The 23,279-nt window shown below is 43.4% G+C and overlaps 1 protein-coding gene across 1 annotated transcript in view; it reads left to right on the forward strand.

Annotated features, from left to right (window-relative positions):
* The window catches only part of MYO3A (myosin IIIA), a 93,694-nt gene that overhangs the window by 50,013 nt on the left and 20,402 nt on the right, over positions 1–23,279 (forward strand). Inside the window, exons 13-29 of the mRNA XM_054171398.1 lie at positions 55–138; positions 1,186–1,388; positions 2,931–3,029; positions 3,131–3,245; positions 5,380–5,506; positions 6,624–6,834; positions 7,959–8,106; positions 12,559–12,712; positions 13,767–13,855; positions 15,567–15,696; positions 15,814–15,984; positions 16,514–16,593; positions 17,203–17,280; positions 19,878–20,083; positions 21,055–21,166; positions 22,317–22,479; positions 23,192–23,278. Coding sequence (XP_054027373.1) covers positions 55–138; positions 1,186–1,388; positions 2,931–3,029; positions 3,131–3,245; positions 5,380–5,506; positions 6,624–6,834; positions 7,959–8,106; positions 12,559–12,712; positions 13,767–13,855; positions 15,567–15,696; positions 15,814–15,984; positions 16,514–16,593; positions 17,203–17,280; positions 19,878–20,083; positions 21,055–21,166; positions 22,317–22,479; positions 23,192–23,278 — 2,257 coding nt within the window. The remainder of the gene's footprint in view (positions 1–54; positions 139–1,185; positions 1,389–2,930; positions 3,030–3,130; positions 3,246–5,379; positions 5,507–6,623; positions 6,835–7,958; positions 8,107–12,558; positions 12,713–13,766; positions 13,856–15,566; positions 15,697–15,813; positions 15,985–16,513; positions 16,594–17,202; positions 17,281–19,877; positions 20,084–21,054; positions 21,167–22,316; positions 22,480–23,191; position 23,279) is intronic.

Here is a 23,279-nt window from a genome sequence, read left to right on the forward strand (position 1 = left end):
AGAAATATGTAATGGACTCAAATGAACTCAGAGCTGTGCTCTTGTGCTCCGCAGTGCATCGTTATTTCTGGCGAAAGCGGAGCTGGCAAGACGCAGAGTGCTCATCTTCTGGTTCAGCAGCTCACTGTCCTGGGCAAGGTGTGTTTCAAAGGAGATGCCTCTGTAAGACCTTGGTATCTTAGGCATGTCTGAATCTATGGACAGGGCATTGTTGGCAGGACAAGACTGTATATACATTCTCCCAGTAACTTCTGTAAGGTCTGACTGGAGCTGATCTTTCTGCCTCTTCTCTCCTCCCAAACAAGGGTCACTAGAAAATATTTTGGGAATTCTGCAAGGAATTGGCTGTTGCAGTGAGGGCTGTGACTGCCTGTTCCTTGTTTGAGTATCTTCAAATCACCCAAACTGTACTAGATCAAATCCTCCTCCAGCTTTTCACCTTCTTCCACAACCAGCTTGCTGTCAGTGGGACATGGTCATTCTGGGAAGTGACCAGCATATTTATTCAAATAAAATGCCATTTTTGTGCATGCAGGGGGAGGTGAAGCAAGCTACATTTCAGAAGCTAAAGGGGACCTACAGGAAGGCTGGGGAAGGACTGTTTAGAAGGCCTGCGATGATAGGATGAGGTTGGACATTAGGAGGAAGTTCTTTACAGTGAGGGTGGTGAAATACAGGAAGAGGCTGCCCAAGCATATGGATGGGGCTCTGTCCCTAGAGACATTCAAGATCAGACACAAGGTGGCCCTGAGCAGCCTGATCTAGTTGGAGATGTCCCTGCTGACTGCAGGGGCGTTGAACAAGATGAGCTTTGAAGGTCCCTTCCAACCTGATGCAATCTGTGAACCTGTGATCTGTTATGGTGCAGTGCAGCAGTAGGCAGATGCTAACAAGAGTCCTAAAAGCAGGCCAACCATCTCAGAGTACCGGACCACTAGAAATGGATTATTTCTAATGTTGCCATTACCTTTGTGCCTGTTGTCTCTTCCAGCCAGCCATTAGTTGTGCAGGTCACTATGCTCTGCCAGGTTTCGTGATGTATCCATTCCATTCTTTCCATATGATCCCCATGGGAGTGGCTGCCCTGATGATGTCACACTTCACAATACCTAGAAGAGGAAAGAAGCACTTAAGGATGAACTCATCTGAATGATTACTGATAAGGAATCTTCTTTTCATATCCAGGCCAATAACAGGACTCTGCAGGAGAAGATCCTCCAAGTGAATAACCTCGTAGAAGCATTTGGCAACGCAGGCACTATCATCAACGACAACTCAAGCAGATTTGGAAAATACTTGGAAATGAAGTTCACTTGTGGTGGCACTGTAGTAGGGGCTCAGATTTCAGAGTATCTCCTTGAAAAATCTAGAGTTGTCCACCAGGCAGTGTAAGTATAAAAATTGCATTTGACCTAGTTTGGGACCTACAGTGCTGGAAGTTGTCTTGGGTCAAAACATGCAGATGAATAAGGTACTGGAGGGGTTTTCTATAAATGATAGCTTCTAAATGATGGCTTCTAAATCTGTAAGACAGCTGAAAACTGTTCCTGGTTGTTTGTCTCTTCATTGCCTTCTGGACTATTTCAGAAAATTTCATCAAAATGCATATCTGGAGCCCTCACCTCAGGAAGGACATGGAGCTGATGAAGTGGGTCCAGAGGAGGACCACAAAGATGCTCAGGGGCTGGAACACCTCTGCTACATGGACAGACTGAGGGAGCTGGGGTTGTTCAGCTTAGTTTAGGCTCCAGGGGACCTAATAGCATCCTGCCAGTACCTGAAGGGGGCTACAAGAAAGCTGCAGAGGGACTCTTTGCAAAGGCCTGCAGTGGGAGAGGCAATGGTTTGAAATTAGAGAAGAGTAGATTTAGATTGGATGTTAGGAACAAGTTCTGCACCATGAGGGTGGTGGAACACTGGAACAGGCTGCCCAGGGCAGTAGCTGAGGCTCCATCCCTGGAGAAAACCAGTGACTCATTACCCAGAAAATGGGAGACCCAAGCTCCAGACCCAGTTTAAACCAAGGCATTCTGAACCTACAGGCTCTGCTGCCTTTCCAGTGACACAATGACGTTTCTGAGAGCCTGCAAAGCCTGGCTATGAGAGCCTGGAGATAAGGGCCTTGCTCCTACTCCTTAAATTGATACTATTTTCTACCACTGACTGTTTGCAGTAAGACATGCATTCAGATTGGCACTGAGCTCCGATCTAGGCACCCATCATGCAGAGAGGAGTGCACTGGGCTCTGATCTTATTATCATCAGCATGTCATGGTGTTCCTGGGACATGTGCCTCAGCTCCTGCAGAAGCCAGTGCTTTGAACACAATTCCTTTTTGCCATTTCATGCTGACTGACTTGGCCATCTCAGGGTTCAGCGGTGGCTGCCGATTTCCACCTAAACATTCAGTTCTTCCTCATAAGGTGCACAGGGACCTTTGATGTACAATAAATCTTCCCTGCTGGGTTTGAGTATCTTAACATTTAGGCAAAGCATGCCAAGTCATCAGGCCCTTTGCTTATGTGCTTCCTTGGTGCAGGACTAAAGGACACAGCAAGCATACTGAATTCAGTGAATCAGGAGTTTATAGCTCGCCCACGATCTGATGTTTTAAACTAACTGGAGGTTAAGCAGCCCATTTGATGCAGGTCAGCATCTACCAACTGCATCAAAGGCACAGCAGCATTTATCTGCTTGCAGCACCAAGCAGCCACCCTGGCAGCTTCTGAACACACACGCACACAACAGCACCTCACACACACAACAGCACCTCACACACACACCCCAGCACCTCAACTTCTGTACAGAAGCTTTTTTGCAGAGTTCTCTGTTACCAGAGGAACACTTGATAGTAAATAAATAGTGTGTGTGCCATCAGTAAATGCAGCATAATTGCTTTGCTAAACCAGTTTGTTGTTTCTGTTGTTTCAGAGGAGAGAAAAATTTCCACATTTTTTATTACATTTATGCTGGCCTGGCAGAAAAGAAAAAACTGGCACACTATAAACTGCCAGAATATCGACCTCCCAGGTAAGGCAGTTTATTTTGACATGAAGTGATTGCTATGAAATGTGGTGTTGAACTCCCAGCTTCGTTTCTGGTCTAACTCTGCATCCACTGACCCTTTTCAGGTATCTGCAGAACGATCATTTCAGAATAGTGCAAGATTTCATGAACAACAGCTTTTATAAGTCTCAGTTTGAATTGATTGAACAGTGCTTCAAAGTCATAGGCTTCACACTGGAGGTGAGTGCTGGGAGCTGGTTTTGGTCACCTTTAATGGCTATCTCAGTCAGGAAAAACTGAAGAGACCGAGTGTACCCTCAGCAGTTTTGTTGATGATACCAAACTGGGAGGGGTGACTCACTCCCCTTCGGAGTGAAGTTCATCACTAGCCATGATGTGAACCATTCTCTCTTTAGGATCTTGTGTCATTGCTCCACTGGACATCAAACTCCTCTCCTCAGGCTGTCTGTGGTACAACTAAACAGGCCTCTGGATTTATAAAGTAGGATGCAAGGGAAGGACTCTGCATTCTCACTCTAGTTCTCTCTTCTTAAGAGAAATGATGCATCACATCTGAAGTTTGCCACTGACGTTCTTTATTACAAATGATAGTAGGAAAATGATGAGCATGAGCTGCATACTGTCTGTGAAATACAGCACTAGTGCTGCAGAATGGATGTATGGTTTCATTTGTCTGACAGAGCTGCATGTTGAAAGGAGCTTTTCACAGAAAAGTATTCACTTCTCTCAATGTGAATGTTGGAGTCCCTGAAACAAGAGATGTGTTTACCTATTCTGTTCTTCTTTTATGTTCAGCCATAGTAACAGTGGAGTTCAGAGTCTCTTTCTGCTCTGCATGCTTATTCACGACTGCACTTCATAACATCACACCTGTACTATCACATCCTTTCACACCTATACTGTCACCTTTCCAGAAGCAGTGTGGGAGGCTATGCACAGTTCAGCACTGACAGGAGTTTTGTCACAGCATCAGAGACTTTGAGAAGTCCCAATTTATACTATGAAAAGCAGCAGGTTGGGTTTTGTTTCCAGTTCTTTTGTTCACTTGGATGGGTGGAAACAATAATCGTGATCATCCAAAAGAGATTTCCCCTAGCTATTGAAGATCCAGTTAGAACTAGGTCACTGGCCACATTGTGCAGTTCTAGCATGTATCTTCATTTGATTAACTCAGCAAGCTACCATGAGCTGAATCTGTGAGGAGTTTTGTACCTGCAGAACCCCCACAGCTTCAGAAGCCGGATGAGTACTGTAGGCAATCTTAACTGTGCTTACATGTGAGCCCCATCCACATTGGCCTGTATTGCCTTCTCCACTGAGTGAATTACCTGAAGGAGTGAACTACCTGAGGGGTGGTTGTAGCCAGGAGGGGGTTGGTCTCTTCTTCGAGGCAACCAGCACCAGAGCAAGAGGACACAGTCTCAAGCTGTGCTAGGGGAGGTTTAGGCTGGAGGTTAGGAAGAAGTTCTTCATAGAAAGAGTGATTGGCCATTGGAATGGGCTGCCCAGGGAGGTGGTGGAGTCACCATCACTGGAGGTGTTTAGGAGGAGACTTGATGGGGTGCTTGGTGCCATGGTTTAGTTGATTAGATGGTGTTGGATGATAGGTTGGACCCGATCTTGAAGGTGTCTTCCAACCTGGTCTGGTCTATTCTAATCTATTCTATTCTAAGACCTAAAAAAGGCTTTAGTTCTTTAAAAATTTGGGGGGTTTTAACTGCCTGGCAGGCTGTAATAATAACTACTGTCAGTACTCCCTCTCTCAGAACCACACTGTTTTATTTTCAGGCTGCATGGCAAAAATTAATAGGAAAGAACTGCCTGAGGTGACCAATAATCATGCTGTATAAGACAGATCCAGCCAGATTTCCAACACACTGGAAAAGGGCACAAAAATGTCAGCAGCTATACATACTGAAGCATAATGGCAGAAGTGGAGCTATCCATTTCTTTGCATTTCATCCGTGTCCCTAAGCTTAAAATGAAAATGATTGCTTAAAGCCTAGGTAAACTCTCTGCCAATTACCCTGAGCAGAATTTTTTTGAGTGAGCTTGTCTGCTTCATCTTGGTGCCACTGGAATAATAAATTTATTAACTGCTAGATTAACTTCTGAAAGCATGGAAAATAAGATCAAATATTCTAGAGCAATTAAGGATTTTATCTGAGTAAATGATGCCTGACGTGGTCCCAGCAGAGCACTGAATATTGGGGATAAAATGCTGTGCAGTTATGAAAAGTAATGGGTGCATGGCAGCCAACAGGAAGCAACACACACATGGCCATTGCACAAACCAAAGTGACAGATCTCTCCTGGCTATTAAATATTGCAACTTTCTTAATATACTTTTCAGGAACTTGGAAGTGTGTACAGTGTCCTGGCTGCCATTTTAAATGTGGGAAACATTGAGTTCTCTACGGTGGTGTCTGAGCATACAATTGACAAGAGCAACATTTCCAATCCAGTAGCCCTTGAGAACTGTGAGTGGTTTTTCCTTGATCTAAGATTGTTTTCCTTCAGTGTTTTGGTAGCAGATTTCTGTTCTTGCAAGAGAGTCATCAATGAAAACTGTATTCCCATGGAAATTTGGCACCACTAATTAAATGCTGAAGGTGGATTAATTACAAGCCCACTTGAATTCAAATGCAAAAAGGGTAAGAAAAAAAATTCCATGTTGTGCACCTCATTTGACTAACCAGTTCACTGGCATTCAGGAAACATGACTAATCCTGCAGATGCCTGAGAAGAAAATCCTTGGAATTTTTCCAAGGTTATTTGAACATCTGATGGAGAACATCATTCATCCCTTGGAGAGTTTCTCCTCAGTTTCTTTCTCAGATACTCATTATGTGTTCTCCACAAGTGCCAGGTGAAATATGTCTCACTAATTATTTGGGATACCTTACATCATAGGCTACCAGGAGGGGGAGGAGGAAAAGGGCAAAAGATGTTCAAGAAGCTCTTCATAATCTCAGGTGGGGAGCCAATGATATCTTCATGCTATCTTCTCACACATACTCCTGTCATAGATAGAAGAATATTGGGGAGCTGGAAAGAAGTACCCCCTTTTGGAGCCAAAGGAGGGCAGTGGTGGTTTATATAGATCAGTTATAACCAAGAGAGATATTCACACCTCCCAACTATCATATTCCTGACAGGGTCACCTGCATTTCCCTGTAGACAGTTTGGAGAAATCATCTCTTTGGTAAAGGAATGGAGAACCCAGGTGGTGGAGTCACCATCACTGGACGTGTCTAAAAAGAGACTGGATGAGGCGCTTAGTGCCATGGTTTAGTTGATGTTGTTGGTGTTGGGTGACAGGTTGGACTTGATGATCTCGAAGGTCTTTTCCAGCTTGGTTAATTCTGTATTCTGTAACCTAATGGCTTCTGCTCATTGACAGCAGGGGAAGCTAGGGAGGTTGGTGACTAAATTAAATGCTGCTAGTTGTTCAGTGTGAACACCCTCATTAGTCATAGTTCAGGACTTTGATTTGACCCTTATTCATAATAAGCTGTACTTGCAGCTTCGATTGCAAAAGTGCCTGGTTTTCCTTCCCAGCTCTGCCTGAGCTGTGCCTGTGACCTTCCTTCCTAGGTGCGTCCTTGCTTTGTATTCAAGCAGATGAACTGCAAGAGGCCCTCACCTCTCATTGTGTAGTGACTCGAGGAGAAACAATTATTCGTCCCAACACTGTGGAAAAAGCCACTGATGTCAGAGACGCCATGGCCAAGGCGCTCTACGGACGCCTCTTCAGCTGGATCGTCAATCGCATCAACACTCTGCTCAAACCTGACAAGCACTTAAGGTAAAAGAAGCTCTGCCAGAATAAGCAGAGATTTTTCTGTGGGAATAATATTGTCTACACTACAGCATTTGGTGTTCTCCTCTGCTTTTCCCTTCCTATGTTTTTTTTTAATGACATTCCTATAGTACAAAAAGGGAAGCTCTTATTCTCATCATAGTGTGCAGTGTGAATACAGGAGTTCTGGAAGCACATGTAGCTGGTGTCTCCCTCTGTGACCTTTACTCATTTAAGACTTTGAGACATACATTTAAATCCATACCACATTCCAGTCCTTAAAGTACTTACGTAAGGGCATCAAAGATCTAGGTATGCATTCTTTTGACATTCATGAACGTTATAATCAGCAGTTTTTAGTTGTCATGAATCAATAACATGAAGATTATTGGATTTAATGACAGCAGTTTTAAATTCCAAGATGCCAGTCAGTAGAGCCTGGTTTTGTTACAGGAGAAACAAAAAGAGCTGTGAGTTGTTTCTATGCTGTAGTCAGCTTTACACAATAGAATGGCTTAGGTTGGAAGGGACATCACAGATCATCTACTCCAACCACCCAGCCATGGGCAGAGACACCTCTCAACTAGACTTTGTTGCCCAAGGCCTCATCCAGCCTGGTCTTGAACACCTTTGGGAGGCATCCACAACCCCTCTAGGCAACCTATTCCAGAGTCTCACCACCCTCATACTGAAGAAATTCTTCCTAAGATCCAGTCTAAACCTACTGTCCCAGCTTCAAACCATTCCTTCTTGTCCTGTTGCTAGACACCCTTATGAAAAGTCCCTCTACAGCTTTCCTGTAGGATCCCTTCAGGTATTGGGAGGCAGCTCTAAGGTCCCCTTTGAGTCTTCTCTGGGCTAATAAAATTGTAAATGCTCTATGTGCTTGTAAGCTGACTTGGTCATGATGTGATTTAGTGTACCTGACCTGCAAATACAGTCATCATTGAACTGCTGTGCATTTACTGTATTCCAAACACAAAAACCTGAGTGTTATTGTAAGAGGTATCTGGTTTAGCAAAGATTATTCTGTTTGATGGGCATACACATTTGGCCCATGATTTCCTTTTGTGAATAACAATGAAGCTGCTTGGTGTCAGAGAAAGAGACAGCACTGTGAATCTTTGCAGTGAAAATGATGATGGTTTGAACATTGGGATTCTTGACATCTTTGGCTTTGAGAATTTCAAGAAGAATTCTTTTGAACAACTCTGCATCAACATTGCCAATGAACAAATCCAGTTCTACTTCAATCAACATGTCTTCGCCTGGGAACAGGTATGTGTTGGATATTTGGGTAAGGCTTGAATTACAGTCAGTTTGCTACCTGTGTTGGAGAAGGAAGGATGGAGCTTCTTGGGGAAGGTTTGAAAACTTGAACAACTGTTGAAGCTTTAAAGCATTCCTCAAGAAGGTTCATTCTTCAACTATTGTTGAAGTTCAACTATAGTTGAAGTTTTAAAACCTTACTTAAGAAACTCCATTCACTATTGCTGTAGTTCAACTGTAGTTGAACTTTTAAACCCTTGCTTAAGAACACTCAGTTTAGGAAGGATGTTGACTTGCTGGAGTATGTCCAGAGAAGGGCAATGAAGTTGGTGAGGGGTTTGGAACACAAGCCCTATGAGGAGAGGCTGAGGGAGCTGGGGTTGTTTAGCCTGGAGAAGAGGAGACTCAGGGGTGACCTTATTGCTCTCTACAACTACCTGAAGGGAGGTTGTAGACAGGCAGAGGTTGGTCTCTTCTCCCAAGCAGCCAGCACCAGAACAAGAGGACACAGTCTCAGGCTGCACCAGGGGAGGTTTAGGCTGGAGGTTAGGAAGAAGTTTTATACAGAGAGAGTGATTGGCCATTGGAATGGGCTGCCTGTGGAGGTGGTGGAGTCACCATCACTGGAGGTGTTCAGGAGGAGACTTGATGGGGTGCTTGGTGCCATGGTTTAGTTGTTTAGGTGGTGTTGGATTGGTTGATAGGTTGGATGCGATGATCTTGAAGGTCTCTTCCAGCCTGGTTTATTCTATTCTATTCTATTGCTGAAGTTCAACTGTAGTTGAACTTCTAAAACCCTGCTCAAGAAGCTCCATTCTTCAGTTATTATTCAAGTTCAGCTGTAGTTTTTAAAACCTTACTTAAGAAACTCCATTCTTCCTTCTCCATAATAGGCTGTAAATTGCAGCTTATAACAAATGTTTTCTGAGTGTGTATCCCATGAAGCAGTGCTTACTATTTGCAAGTCAAATGCCTACCTAAGATGCATTAAACTTGAAATTTACAGTATCCAAGCAACATAAGGCAGTGATAATCACTTTGATGCAAATGCAGTGTTGTTTGCTTGAGGAATAACACGAGTGATGTGTGATTCTACAGTAAAAACCATAAATGAGTGGTAACATAATTTGTAAAGTGCAGAGTTGGTAATAGCTTACTAATAAGCCTAATGAATACTGAAATTCCATTATTAAAAACTACAAATCTCATGATTATTTTGTTCTCATTCAGGAACTAGCTAATCTGAGCTAAATAATGATGGCTTCAATCTAAACAAATTAATGCAAAATAGAGAAAAGGAACTGAGTTGCAGTCATAGAAGTTTGTGAAATTGAAGAGGAGAATAAACAAAACCTCATCTCAACTTTGTAAATAATCCCACGAGAATTACATCAACCATCTTTAAATCATTATCCAGTGTGGTTGTTTAAAGAAATAACAAGTCCATGAAAAAAAACACCAAACAAACAAAATTAATCTTGCTGAAAGTACAAATATTCCATAATTCTCTGTGAGCAGAAGAATCAACATTTGTAGATGAAATAAATCTTTGTGGTTTGTGGAAATGAGTGGGGTTTATGATCACAGTATGGCCTGGGCTGGAAGGGACCCTAGAGATCATGTAGTCCAACCTCCCTGGTTGGATCATCTAGTCCAACCTCTCAGCTAGACTCAGCTACTCAAGGCCTCATCCAGCCTTGCCTTGAACACACCTGGGGAGGAGGCATCCACAGCCTCCCTGGGCAGCCTGTTCCAGAGTCTCAACACCCTTGTACTGAAAACCTTCTTCCTAAGATCCAGTCTAATCCTACTCTCCTTAGCTTCAAACCATTGCCCTTTGTCTTGTCTCTGGACACCCCTTATGAAAAGTCCCTCTGCAGCCTTCCTGTAGGATCCCTTGAGGTACTGGATACAATACATAGATGAAAATCCACCTGAATACTGATTTTCATTATTAGCAGGGAAAAGGGTATTTTGTCACTGTTAATCACTGTTTGTTTTAAGGATGAGACAGGATTTGAGTTTGGAATGTGTGCGTACGCAGGTGTGTGACACATCCACGTGTCAGTCTGGAAGTGTGTCTACATACACCTCTAAAACTGAGGGGTTTTTTTACATGGATCATTGTTTTATCTTGTTTGACATTATTTCAGGAAATACTTATCTTCCAGTCTTGCATATGACAGATCTATGTTTGACTGACTATCAATCTTATGACAAATCTACTGGGAAGTTAAGGCCTAAGTCAGTTGGTGATGAGTTCCCAATGAACTCATGTCAACCAAATAAGTAGTGGTTGCATAACTTGGGAAGGTGAATCATTTTTTGGCAATGTGAACAACCAATGGGGTTGGACTCAGTGATCTCTGGGGGTCTCTTCCAACCCCTAGCATGCTGTGAAGCCAACTAGTCAATGAGCTCATAAGGCTGAATTGTACTTTCAGTGTGGCAGGTGACATAGAGTCATAGAATGATTAAGGTTGGAAGACACCTTTCAGATCATCAAGTCCAGCCATTACCTAACCCTGCAAATCTGGAGCTTAACCATGTCACTCAGCACCATATTTCTGCCTCTTAAACACCACCAGGGATGGGGATTCAGCCACCTCCCTGGAGAGCCTGAAGTGTTAACATAAGTTGATTCTGTCAGCTCCATCATCTGCAGGTAACTTTGTCCAGCAAGGCAGCCTTCCCACTTCTGTGCCATTTGTGATTCTTCTGTAAAAAGCAAAAGGTGTGATGTCAGATACCTAAAACATCAGGGAAAGGGGCAAGTTGATTTTCAGTTGGAAGGATGCTACTTTTGGCATTAAACACATGCAATGTGTATTTTAGGGCCATATGACAATTTAATCTGCTACTCAAAACTGGAAAGGGTTCATTTTGAGTAACTCTTTGATAGTCCCACTTAAACCAAAGCATCATCATACCATGTTCTCAGCAAAATGCCTCTGTTTTGGTTTTTTTTTATTATAAATTAAGACCAGTTCCTAATGAATTTAACAATTCTTTTGTTATTAAGAGAAGCACAAGCTGAAATTGCCTAGTTTAGATCACAGCAAAGGTCCCACGCAATACTGAGGTAGGAGCCCAAGTATTGGCGTAACTCAGTCATTCCTTTTGACATCCCATCCATAGGAATACTTTCCAGAGGATTATGCTTTAGAATTTCAATGAGCAGCTGCTATTTTAAGGAGTCTTCTTGTCATAAAACATCATGGGGGATTACAGAATGCTGTAGCTGATTCAGCTTATTAATTCAAATAAGACCAATTTCGTTACAGTTTTATGATGTACATCATTAGGGCTTTTATTCTTGCTGCTTGTATCCTAATAATGCAGCTGAAGACCAGCATTGCATAAGAAAATGTAATATGGTCTCTTATTTCTGAGCCATCTGTCACACTGGTGCCTGGAAGATTTGGTTATCAGCTGTCCTCCAGGAGCCCATGGGAAGTGATGGAATGAACTCCCTCCCAATCCTGCTGGGCAGACAGCAGCATTTAGGAAAGCCTCGGTGCTGGCACTCATTCAGCTGTGGAGGTGCAGACACAAGAGACTGAATGGTCACATGCACTCCAGGCTTGGAGGTCAGGCCCCACAGGCTGCCTGGACATGGGGGGAACAGATGTTGCTGTTGTGGTGTAGCAGTACAGACCTCCCCTCAGTTCTATCAGCTCTTGCAAACAGCCTCTCACAAGTGTTCAGAGCTGGCAGAAGTTAATCATTAGATAGGCTGCCTGTGAGAGCTTGTCTGAGGATGTCTCACAGAAACACTCATCAATGATAGAGTCATCCTGAGCAATCTCTTCCCTTTTGCCCCTGGGTAAGTGTGCTGTTGATAATCTTGAGCAGTAACAGCTGGTTTCATGAACAAAACATCTGTGTGTTGGTGCAGCCATAGCCCTTGGTTAAGCTACCCCTGCTCCATCATCGCCTTTGGGAGGCAGCAGACTTTCATTCCCTGTCTGCCACTACCTCCCACAGATATAGAATGAACTTCTTGTCTATATTAGTGATATATTTTTTACTCTTCTGTCTTGTCTTGCTACTCAGGTCATTGATTAGAATAAAATGCAAAACTCCACCTGTCCACTGCTCCAGGGGAGACGTGGATGAAGTTAATGTTCTGTGTCTGAGATGAGGAAGCCCTCTTGGGGCTGTAGGAGAGATTCTTACTGCTTACACGCTGGTACAGGTGTATAAACAGAGCCATCATCTATCTTTAGAGTGAAGAATGTCCTGGGAAATGAGATCAGTCTGAGTACAAGGAGGTAGTTCACTGTGATACATCCCAGCTGATGTTTGTTCCTGCAAAGCCTCCGTGTCTGTAGCCCCGGGGCATACCATTTTTATTTTTTTTAATGTTGTTTTAATTTGCTCCAATTGACACTCTGTGAATTGTTGTCTGAAGTGGTTCTGTATACATAGCCAGAGCATGCCTTCTGCTGCCTGTTGCAGAATGAGTACCTCTACGAAGGCGTCGATGCAAGAGTTATAGAGTACGAGGACAACAGGCCCCTCTTAGATATGTTCCTGCAGAAACCAATGGGTTTATTGTCCCTGCTGGATGAGGAAAGTCGGTTCCCACAAGCCACAGATCAGACACTTGTCGGTGAGTATCTGGTCTATTTCACACTTGTGCAGGATGTCTCCCTGAGAGGTTTCTCTTTGGCAAGTGTACTTTAGGCTACATGCTAGTTGTGTTTTTAGTAAGCCCCTGTTCCATTGTTGCAGTGTGTATGAGGCAGGCGTGCCAGGATGGGTAAATGCATCTTTGAAGTGAACAGAGAAACATCAAGAGTACAAATTAACCTAAGCTGCTGATCCAAATTTGGAATTCTCCTACCTTCAGGAGCTTTTTCAGCAGCAGGGCTTGAAAGACAAGGATCAAACTGAGTTAAAACTCTAGGTTCATGTGCCAAGGACACTCTTTCCAGAGTTGAGTCGTGTTCAGCTCTGAGATTTTTGATGAGCCACATCTGAACAAAAATGTTAATACTTTCTGAAGGTAGTGGCTGCAAACCTGCCTCAGTGCCTTTCAGCAAATTGTTGCTTTTTTTTCCCCCCTCTTTGTTCAAAAAATAAAATGGAACCACCTAAATCTGTTGTAATTCAGGTCCTGAATATTCAGTGCTGCTGAGTAGTTGCCATTACAGCTGATTTAGTTATTTCGGTGGCACTTCTGTGCAGATAAATCCTTGTTTTACTCATTTTTGAATGTGCAAAATGTCAGATGAGAGCTTTAACCAACACCCAAACACAAAACCTAATAACATCCAGTATTAGTGTCCATGTTAAAGCAATTATATGAGCTTGTTGTCTTTCTGTCCTCATACTTTTTAGTCTGCAGTGCAGAGGCCCTCAATTAGTTGGTAAATACTTCCTCACAATTCCCCAGGGAATCTTCAGAAAGGATTACTGCATTGTTTCATGAATGGGGATCAAAAGCTTAAAAAGGCAAAAAATTGGTGCAAAGTAACTGATCCAAGAGCTCTTATATTCTGTATCCAGTGCCTATTGTTGTGAGAACATTATGGTACCTTAAAAACATCAGAGTCTGTTTTGTGCTTCTGCATTGTCTGAGAAGTTAGGTAATGTCCTTAGAGCTTCAGAAGCCAATTATTGTCCAGCACCTCCAGTAAGATGAGTTCTCTGTTTCCTTTCAGAAAAATTTGAAGATAACTTGAAGTCAAAATATTTTTGGAGACCCAAAAGAGTAGATCTAACCTTTGGCATTTATCATTATGCAGGAAAGGTAAGAGACCTAATGATACTAGTTGAATAGTAGGGTTGGAAGGAAATAGAAGAGGTCAACTGTGTTGGTTCTCAACCTTAATCTATTTAGTCCTGACATGGAAATGTTGGCAGTGCCTTACACATCAAAAGGAAACTGCAGAAATGTTTTCCCTCATTAAAAATAACCCAAACCCAGTACTGGGTGTGTATTTTTCTCAAATGTCACCAGGCAGATGAACTGACTGTGTTATAGAACCAAAACATACCTATGGGCCAGACAGCACCTCAGTGCTCCTCCTCTTAGCTCCTCCAAGTCCTGTGCCATGCTTGTTCCCACTGCTTTGATTCAGGATCCAGCTCCATTTTTACTGCTACCTCCTCCACTTCTCAACTTTGTCGTCAGACAGATGGACAGTGCAGGCTCTGCTCTCTGCTTCATTTATGGAGCAGCATCTTGCCCTCCTGTGGAAGGTAACATGCTGCGTGTGCCCTTCAAACTCAGCAGGAGTTGCTGAGGTACTGCAGCAGGATGCCTTTGGTCACCTGAACCTTGCCTTGTGGAAGCAGGACCTCCCACCGACTTCTGAGCTTTTTTAAAGGGTATGGACTGGGCATTGCTGTCTCACATGTGAAACAGTGCTGGGTCTGTGCAGTACAGGAGCAGCTGGTCTGAGAAGAGGAAACATATTGCCTATCAGCTGACAGTAGGTAACCTGCCCCTTGTGTAAGACAACCAGCTACAAAAGTCCTGCAGTAACTTCTCTGAACCTCATCTCCAGCTGAATTACAATTCACCAGCATCTCATTGCTGAAGAGCAGAGAGCCAGCTCTCCCTCTACCATTCCTCATACCAGCCACTGAAGATGGGGATTCCACCAGTGCCCCATTATCTCTTTCCAGTGTTCAGCAAGTTGGGTTTTTTTGTTAGGAAATGTCTCCTGCTGTCTAACTTATATCTCCATTGCTGTGCTTAAGTTAATTACTCCTGGTCCTCTTTAGTGGGGAACTGGAGAACAGTTCATTTCCTCTTCCTTTACAAGCCTTTTTTTTTTTTTTTTTGCCTTGTAATTTAAGACTGTTTCTGGGTTGTTTTGTGATTTGTATTTTTTTCCAGATTAAATATGCACTATCTCTTACCCTTCTTCACAGGCCAGGGGTTTTTGTGGGTCATTGAGACAGAGCCCTGGAGGTACATTTTGTGTCCTATCATTCCTGGAATTTTCAGGGAGATTTCAATTGCCAGTATGCAGTTTGTGATTTTGCAAACTTTCTTTTCAATTAATACAGAGATCTCTAGGATGAATGGTAAATCCTGGGTCAAATACAGCACAGTATAACTGGGACAGGAAGATTGTACAGTGAGCTGGTTGCAATCAAGTGCATTGTTAATTGTGCATTTCCACGTGTACTGGTGTACTGCAATACACTTGTCCTACTGATAAATCCACACTGGCTAAAACTAATATCATCATATCTGCATTAGGGAAAAGAAATGTCTCAAGCTCCTTTGGAATGATGAATTTGCTTTTAGTGACCTGCATCATAATGGTGCTCAGTACTCACAAGTTAGAACCTTCAGTGATCAAAAGAAGGTCTGTGAGCAAGAGGGAGCCTGAGGGCTGAAAAAATATTTGTGTATCTTGAGCTATTAAAAGCCCCATGCCAGAGTGCTTAGAGTTACAATTACTTCCCAAAAGCTCAGAAGATGCATAAATGCACTTTTTAAACAGGTTCTCTATAATGCAAGTGGATTCCTAGCCAAAAATAGAGACACTCTGCCAGCTGATATTGTGCTGCTGCTGCGATCATCTGAGAACAACCTGACACGACAGCTGGTAACCCACCCTCTTACAAAAACAGGTATTGCTGTTGTGGCACTCTGATTCTTCTCTAGCCTTCATGATGACCACTGCTAGGTTTCATGTGACCATTTATTGATGACATCATACACTTTGTGGCTTAACTTTCCAACCCTAGAATCTATACAGAATGGAGTCCCAGGCATCTCAAGCTGCAGGGGAGGGATTGGTCTGGTCAAGTGCCAAGGAAGTGGTAGAGGCTTCTGTCAGGGTCCTCTCTTCAGGGTAGGGGAGCAAAAGAGGGAGTGGAGTGCATCCCTTGGGGTGAGGACTGAACAGAAAGGATCAGGTAAGTCACTGGCCTGTTTTGGACAGTATATAGATTGCTTGGTTTGTCTCAGTGCAATTTTTCTCTTAAGTAGCAGAGAACCAAGCTTGGGGCTCCAAACACCTGCTGCAAAGAGTGAGGGTCCTCTCCTCTATTTCCCAAGTCTTTTAATCCTTTACAGTAGGTAACTGATGGGGTCCTAGTACTGAGCCCTGACTCAGGGAGTTCACAGGTTGGGGTGGAGAAATTCATGCTCCTTAGCTCTGCAGAAATTAATCCTAAATTGCTCTGCAGTGGAACAAGGCCCTTGCACAGTGCCCTAGGATGTTTTAGGATGTAAGTCTCCTTTTACAACCAGTTTGCTATTGTGTTGTAGTATTCCCTGTGTCATGACACTGATGCCATACAGTGAATGCTTTACATTACTTTCTTGTACAACTGCATGGGAAATGCAGTAGAACAGAAACAGGAATAAGGTGGTTCAGCATGGGTTTCAGTGTAGATAAGATGTACCCATTTTGGTAGGTTGCTCTCTTTCATCTTCCCACAGGTAACCTGGCACACACAAAAAGCAAAACTACAATCAGTTACCAAATGTGGACACCCCAGAAATCAATCAGTCATACAAAGGTAAAAACCTGGGTTTGTGCTTCTGTATGGAGCCCTAACTTAAACTAGAAAGGCAATACTGTTACTGGTACTAAAAGTAAGCAAGTAACCCCTTCCTTGGTTTTTTCTCCCTCTCCTGTTTTCTTTTCTGTCTAGCTGGATATCTTTGTGTTGTGCAATTCATATTCCTTCCGTGAGGTAAAAACCTAACATTTCCCTTCTTTCTGGTTATAATTTTATAGCCACTTCAGGGAAAGAAAAAATCCCCAAAATTCCTAGCTGTATTGTAGCAAAAAAAGAGAAATTACAACACTGGTGTGGAATACAGCCAAGTTCTGTAGAGAAATACCAAAATAACAGAACCTCAGACACTGCCAGCTTGCTTGTGGCAGTTATTAGATGCTCTGTTATCAAACTGTGTCCTCTGTGTGCGAGGAGTTGTGTATTGTGCAGCAAAGTGATGTGTTGTACTGGTGGAACTGGTTTGTGCTAGCAACCATGCTGTAACTTGTTCTGTTTAGAATTGTTTCCCTTTTAATTAATGATCTCCTCTGAGGGGTGCTTCGTTGTGGCCTTGGAAAGGGCACTACAGGTTCAAAGAGATAAAAAGTGTCGTTTGCCTCTTTATAGACTGAAGCAGGAGATACTGGGCATCATCCAAGGGAGACAACCAGCATGAAAACACAGACAGTTGCTTCTTATTTTAGGGTAAGATATCAAATCTCTTAGTAAGTTTTCTAGAGTAGAATGCATGTTTGTTCTTTCACCTTTTGAAATGACTTGGAATCAGCAGTGATCTATTTAGAGTTTGTGAACTGCAGCAGTCAGTGAAGTTTCATCTTTAATTGTACTTGATTGCACAGCCACATTCCTGTCACAGTGACAGATGATGATTGATAACTATCTTTCACTTGCCTGTTTTTCCACCAAGGGAGATAAAGGAAGGTTGGACATTAGTGTTATGGCATTTCTCTAAGAGTTTAAGAAGCAAGAGAGCAAAGTTAATTTGAAGCTGGAACTCCAGAGAAAGATTTTGATGGTCACTACTCAGAGGTTGTTCTGAATCCATCCTCATGGCTCCTTCAGCAGGGCTCTTGACCTTCCCAAACAGTGGCTGTGCAACAGAGGATAGCTGTGCAAAGCAATTTTTTGTCCTGAAAAATGGTACACAGAGTTGATTCACTTGGGCTCACTCGGCTCTGAATTTCCAATTCTTATTAGTCATCTCCCATAAAGATGGCTGAGGTGATGTTCATGACCAGAAGGGTTCATGTGCATCTATGACACAGAATAGTAAGGAGCAAGGCCTATGTTTAGTAGATATAATTGCACAGCTTTGTGGAGTGCAAAGGATAATTTCAGCCTAGATATTGTGATGGTCCAAGGCTGCAAGGTATTCTGAAGCTCTGGATGGAAAAATGTATTTCACCTCATTCAGAACTCCTGTCTGTGATGCAGTGCATTGCCAGCACATCTAGCAGCACAGGCTGCAAATGAGTTAATTATATTTACACTTTTCTGTTATTATTTTCTGTGATGGAAATCCCTGCTCAGATGATGCCAGCTAATGCTCTTAAATGAAGATGCAGCCACAGTCCCACTGGTTTGTTCATAGGCAGAAGTCTGTGGGTGCCTGAGAAACACATCTGCCACCTCAGTCTGAGCGGAAAAAAAAACATCCATTAGTGTGTCCTACTTGTTTGAGTTCAATTGGCACACTGGTGATGGAGCTAATTAAGCACTTTGCTGCGTGGTGCAGTGTCTGTCCAGAATGGAGCTGCACATTTTAATAGGAAACATATGGCTCTTGACATCCTCCACTATTTCCACATATCCAACTGACTGCTGAACTGCATTACCTCCTGGCTGCCTCTTTCCGTTGAGTCAAGTTGAATCTTGAGGAATGAGCCTCTTCACTTCTGTTTTAATAAGATCCTTCCATGAAGCAATTTTACAGAATGCCAGTCAAGGTTATTTACAGACAGATTTATCTTAGCTGGTGTGGGGAGCTACAAGCTGCATCTCCTCCCAAAGCCCAGCACCCTGATGAGGGGGGAAAAGTGCGACTCTGGTTTGTGTACTTTTAGTTCTGCCCTCCTAGACAGTTTCTTCTTGGTAGGGCAGCTGTGTCCTATGAGGACAGACAGAGAGCTGGGGCTATTCAGTCTGGGGAAGAGAAGGCTCTGAGGAGACCTTATTGTGACCTTCCAGTATCTTGAGGGGGACTACAAGAAAGCTGGGGAGGGACTTTTTAGGGTGTCAGGTAATGATAGGACTAGGGGTAGTGGAACAAAAATAGAAATGGGTAGATTCAGATTGGATATTAGGAAGAAGTGCTTCACCATGAGGGTGGTGAGACACTGGAACAGGTTGCCCAGGGAGGTGGTAGAAGCCTTATCCCTGGAGGTTTTTAAGGCCAGGCTGGATGTGGCTTTCAGCAACCTGATCTAGTGTGAGGTGACCCTGCCCATGGCAGGGTGTTTGGAACTGGATGATCCTTGAGGTCTCTTCCAACCCTAACAATGCTATGATTCTAAGCAAAGGGAGGGCTCCTGTCTTATTAGACATTATGGTAGTTTGTGAGAATGTTCTGTGTGGAATTCAGTGCATCCATTTGGAATCCGTGTTTCTCTCAAGTAGTATAAGACAATAACTTATGGTTCTTATAGCTAGAATTGTTGTTAGGTCATTTAAACCTGGACCTGATGGAGTGGCTCTAGAGGAGGGCCACAAAGATGATCAGAGGGCTAGAGAACCTCTTCTGTGAAGCCAGGCTGAAAGAATTGGGACTGTTCAGCCTTGAGAAGAGTAGGCTCCAGGGAGACCTTATAGCTGTGTTTCAATATCTGAAGGAGAGCTACAGAAAGGCTGAGGAGGGAGTGTTTAGAAGGGCCTGTGGTAATAGGATGAGGGGCAATGGTTTGAAAGTGGATCAGGGGAGATTTGCATTGGGCATAAGGAAGACATTCTTCATGAGAGTGGTGAAACACAGGAACAGGCTGCCCAGGGATATGGTTGAGACCCTATCACTGACGAGATTCAAGCCCAGACTCAGCATGGCCCTGGGCAGCCTGATCTAGTTGGAGGTGTCTGTGCTAACTGAGGGGCATTGGATAAAATGGGTCCTTTCCAACCCAATGCAGTCTGTGAATTTACTTCACTGACCCCAAAAGTACCAGCTGACTGAAATGGGAATGGGCTTGGACATGGTTCTGGTCCTACAAAATCACATTTCAGCTACACATGGACCTCCATACAAGTTTGATAAGTATGCTGGTGGCAGACACCTTGTTTCTTTCTTGCAGTATTCTCTGATGGATTTGTTATCCAAAATGGTTGTTGGCCAGCCTCATTTTGTCAGGTGCATCAAGCCAAACAACGACCGGCAGGCGAACAAGTTTGACAAGGAGAAGGTGCTGGTGCAGCTGCGGTACACAGGGATCCTGGAGACAGCAAGGATCCGAAGGCAGGGCTACTCACACAGGATCCTCTTTGCTAACTTCATCAAACGGTAACCCTGATGGGAAGCAGCCTTCTTCTCTCCTGTCCCAGCAGCAGTGTCTTTGGCATGGTCTATAAAGACAAAAAAATACAAAGATATTTGTTGCTGTGATGAAGAAGATTGCAGCCTGGATGGCAAAGAGCAGTTCAGGGACAAGATTAGTGACATGTTTTGGATTGGTGGGGGAAGATGGTCTTGAGAGGAGAAGGCTGAGAGAGGATCTTCTTAATGTCTATAAATATCTGAGAGGTTGGTGTCAGGATGAAGGTGATGGTCTCTATTCAGTGGTGCCCGTTGAGAGGACAAGGAACAGCAGGTACAAGCTAGAACACAGCAGGTTCCACCTCACCGTGGGGAGAAACTTCTTTGTGGTGAGGTTGATGAGGCACTGAACAGGCTGCCCAGAGAAGCTGGGGAGTCTCCTTCTCCAGAGACTTTCAAACCCTGTCTGGACATGTTTCCCACGTTACCTGCCCTAGGTGATCCTGCTCTGGCAGGGGGGTTGGACTGGATGATTTGTAGAGGAGGTCCCTGCCAACCCCTACCATTCTGTGATTCTCTGTGATCCATCTCAGGATGATTGTTTCAGGCTCCCCATGCAGTTGGGTGAAAATTGTCTTGTTTATAATCTGCACGTTTTCTTCAAGGACTCGAGGCTTAGCAATGAAGTGCTTCAAATTAAAGCTGGGGACTTGGGCTGCACACTTTTTAAAAGCCTTCTGCTGTTGATACAGAACTAAACAAGCCTCCAGGGTGTGCAATATGTCACTCATCCACTTCTGACTGAGTTTCCCAGCACTGCCTATAAATCACAGCAATTTCTCTCAGAGGCTGGGTTGCCTTTTTTTTAATACTGTATTTTCTTTTATGGAACTTTATTATTGTATTTGTTAAATGAATTGTTTAAATGTATTTGCAGCTTTTGCTCACTATTAGTGCAATTCAGAACAAGAATAAATCAGTCATGTGTTTGTCTTCAGGTATTACCTCATCTGTTACAAAACAAATGATGATCCTCCAGTCAGCCCAGAAACCTGCGCTGCCATCTTGGAAAAAGCTCGCCTTGACAACTGGGTTCTTGGGAAAACTAAGGTAATTTTTCACCTCTACTGTACCTGCATTGTTGCAGTCTCTCACTGTTCACTAAGCTATTTGTTCTCTCACTCATTTAGTTGGGTTAGCTCTTGGGTCTATCCCTCGGTTGATACAACTCCGCCTTCTGCTGGGTGCTGTTCCCTGCTGCCCAGCTAGAATTCTGACCCTGTAAGCTTTAACATGCTGGTCTGCTCTAGTGAGGCCACAGTGCAGAGCAGTGTGTGGCAACAGGACTGCTTGGTTTCCCTTCAAAAAATGTGGTAGTAAGGATCCTGAAGCACTGCATCCAGTTCTGTGGGCCCCAGCCTAAGAGGGGCATGAAGCTACTGGAGTGGGTCCAGAGGGAGGCCATGAAGGTAATGAAGGCTGGAGAACTCCCCTTATGAGGACAGGCTCAGACAGTTGGGGCTGTTAAGCCTGGAAAAGAGAAGGCTCCAGGGAGACTTTAGAGCAGCCTTGCAGTACCTGGAAGGGGCCATGGGAGAGGTGGGGGTGGACTTGTTGCAAGGGCTTGTGGTGACAGGATGAAGGGGAATGGATTTAAACTTGAGGAGGGCAGATTGAGACTGGAGATTAGGAAGAAATTCTTGACAGTGAGGGTGGTGAGGCACTGGAACAGGTTGCCCAGGGAGGTTGTGGGTGCCCCCTCCCTGGAGCTGTTCAAGGCCACGGAATGTGTTTGTATCCCTTAGCTGGGCTAGTTTTTCAGGGGTTATGTGAGCTTCATGCTTGATAAAAGTAAATGAGCATTGCCTTAGGTTTAAAATTGGAAAGCACAGGGGTCAGAGGTTCCAGATCAGGATCACATTTATGTGACAGACATCAGATTTGTGAGGTTCTCAAAACTGTCAGCCTTAAAGTTTTGAAAACAGATTTATAGTTCCAGACTGAAGTTTTTACCTGGAACTTTAAAACATCTTCCCATGAAACCATAAACAAGAGATGTTGAAAAAGAAAGAAAGGTAAACTAATAGCCCAGACAATCAAAATGCCTTCTTTAACAAGAACGACCTTTAGCTACTACAGCTAAAGAGTCTGATCATCATTTGAGGCCAACCTGTAACTCTTGGTGATGTTGAATGGATTGAGTGAATGCAGGGACTGGGAGGGTGACTAAAACTTCTGCTGTCTGCCTACTCTTTTTAAGGTCTTCCTCAAATACTACCACGTGGAGCAGCTGAATTTAATGCGGAAGGAGACAGTTGATATGATTATTTTGATTCAAGCTTGCGTCAGAGGGTGGCTGGGTTCCAGGAGATACAAAAAAATAAAGGAACAAAGGGAACAAAGTGCTATTAAAATACAGTCAGGTAACAGCTTTAAAGCATTTAGCCTTTTGCTTAGAGCCAGTGTGTGCATAGAGCCGATAGATGGGCGTGCCTGCTGGATGTGGGTCTTGCTGTTTGCCTGCTGTTCCATTTGACAAACTGGCTTAGGCTTGGTGGTATCTGCTCTGAGGAAGAAAAATTCCTTTTAACCAGGTTCTGACAATGGCTTTACTGGAGTTACATTTATCACTGTTACATTTAAAAGGCAATTGTAACAATGGAAGGATGTGATTGCACGGATGATACTGTTATTAATAATGCCCTGGCATGCTCTGACAAGGTTGTATCATATCATAATAAAATGTATTAACTGTCCTAGATGATAAGAGCAATTACACTTTTGATGGAGACATCAGCTGAAATTTTTTAATACATTTCCAACATCATCTTATTTTACATCCTGAGTCTTACTTGGTTTTGTTCATACTAACTTTACTGAGCAGAAAGCAGTTTCTATGTAGATTTTCTGCTTGTGCTTGTTTGCCTTCTTTTCTTTTCAAATGTAAATTGTGCAAAACACTTAGAAGTATTGTAATGGAAGTCTGTGGTTCTTGAATCCTTACAAGGCATTAAGAATATTCTAATGGATTGTTTACTTTTTGACACCTCTCTTCATTTTGCAAGGGGGTTGATTGATACTGGAGCTCTTTCCATTTTCAGGGGGGGGGTGGTTACTTTTGGCCTCTCTTTTCAGTTTACAGGGGGTTCGTGGCTCGGAAAGAATATGCAAAGGCAAAACATAACAAAAAAGTGGAAGAATGTGTTACCAGATTCCAAGCAAG

The sequence above is a fragment of the Dryobates pubescens genome, chromosome 21 (assembly GCF_014839835.1).
Source record: "Dryobates pubescens isolate bDryPub1 chromosome 21, bDryPub1.pri, whole genome shotgun sequence".
Lineage (NCBI taxonomy): Eukaryota > Metazoa > Chordata > Aves > Piciformes > Picidae > Dryobates > Dryobates pubescens.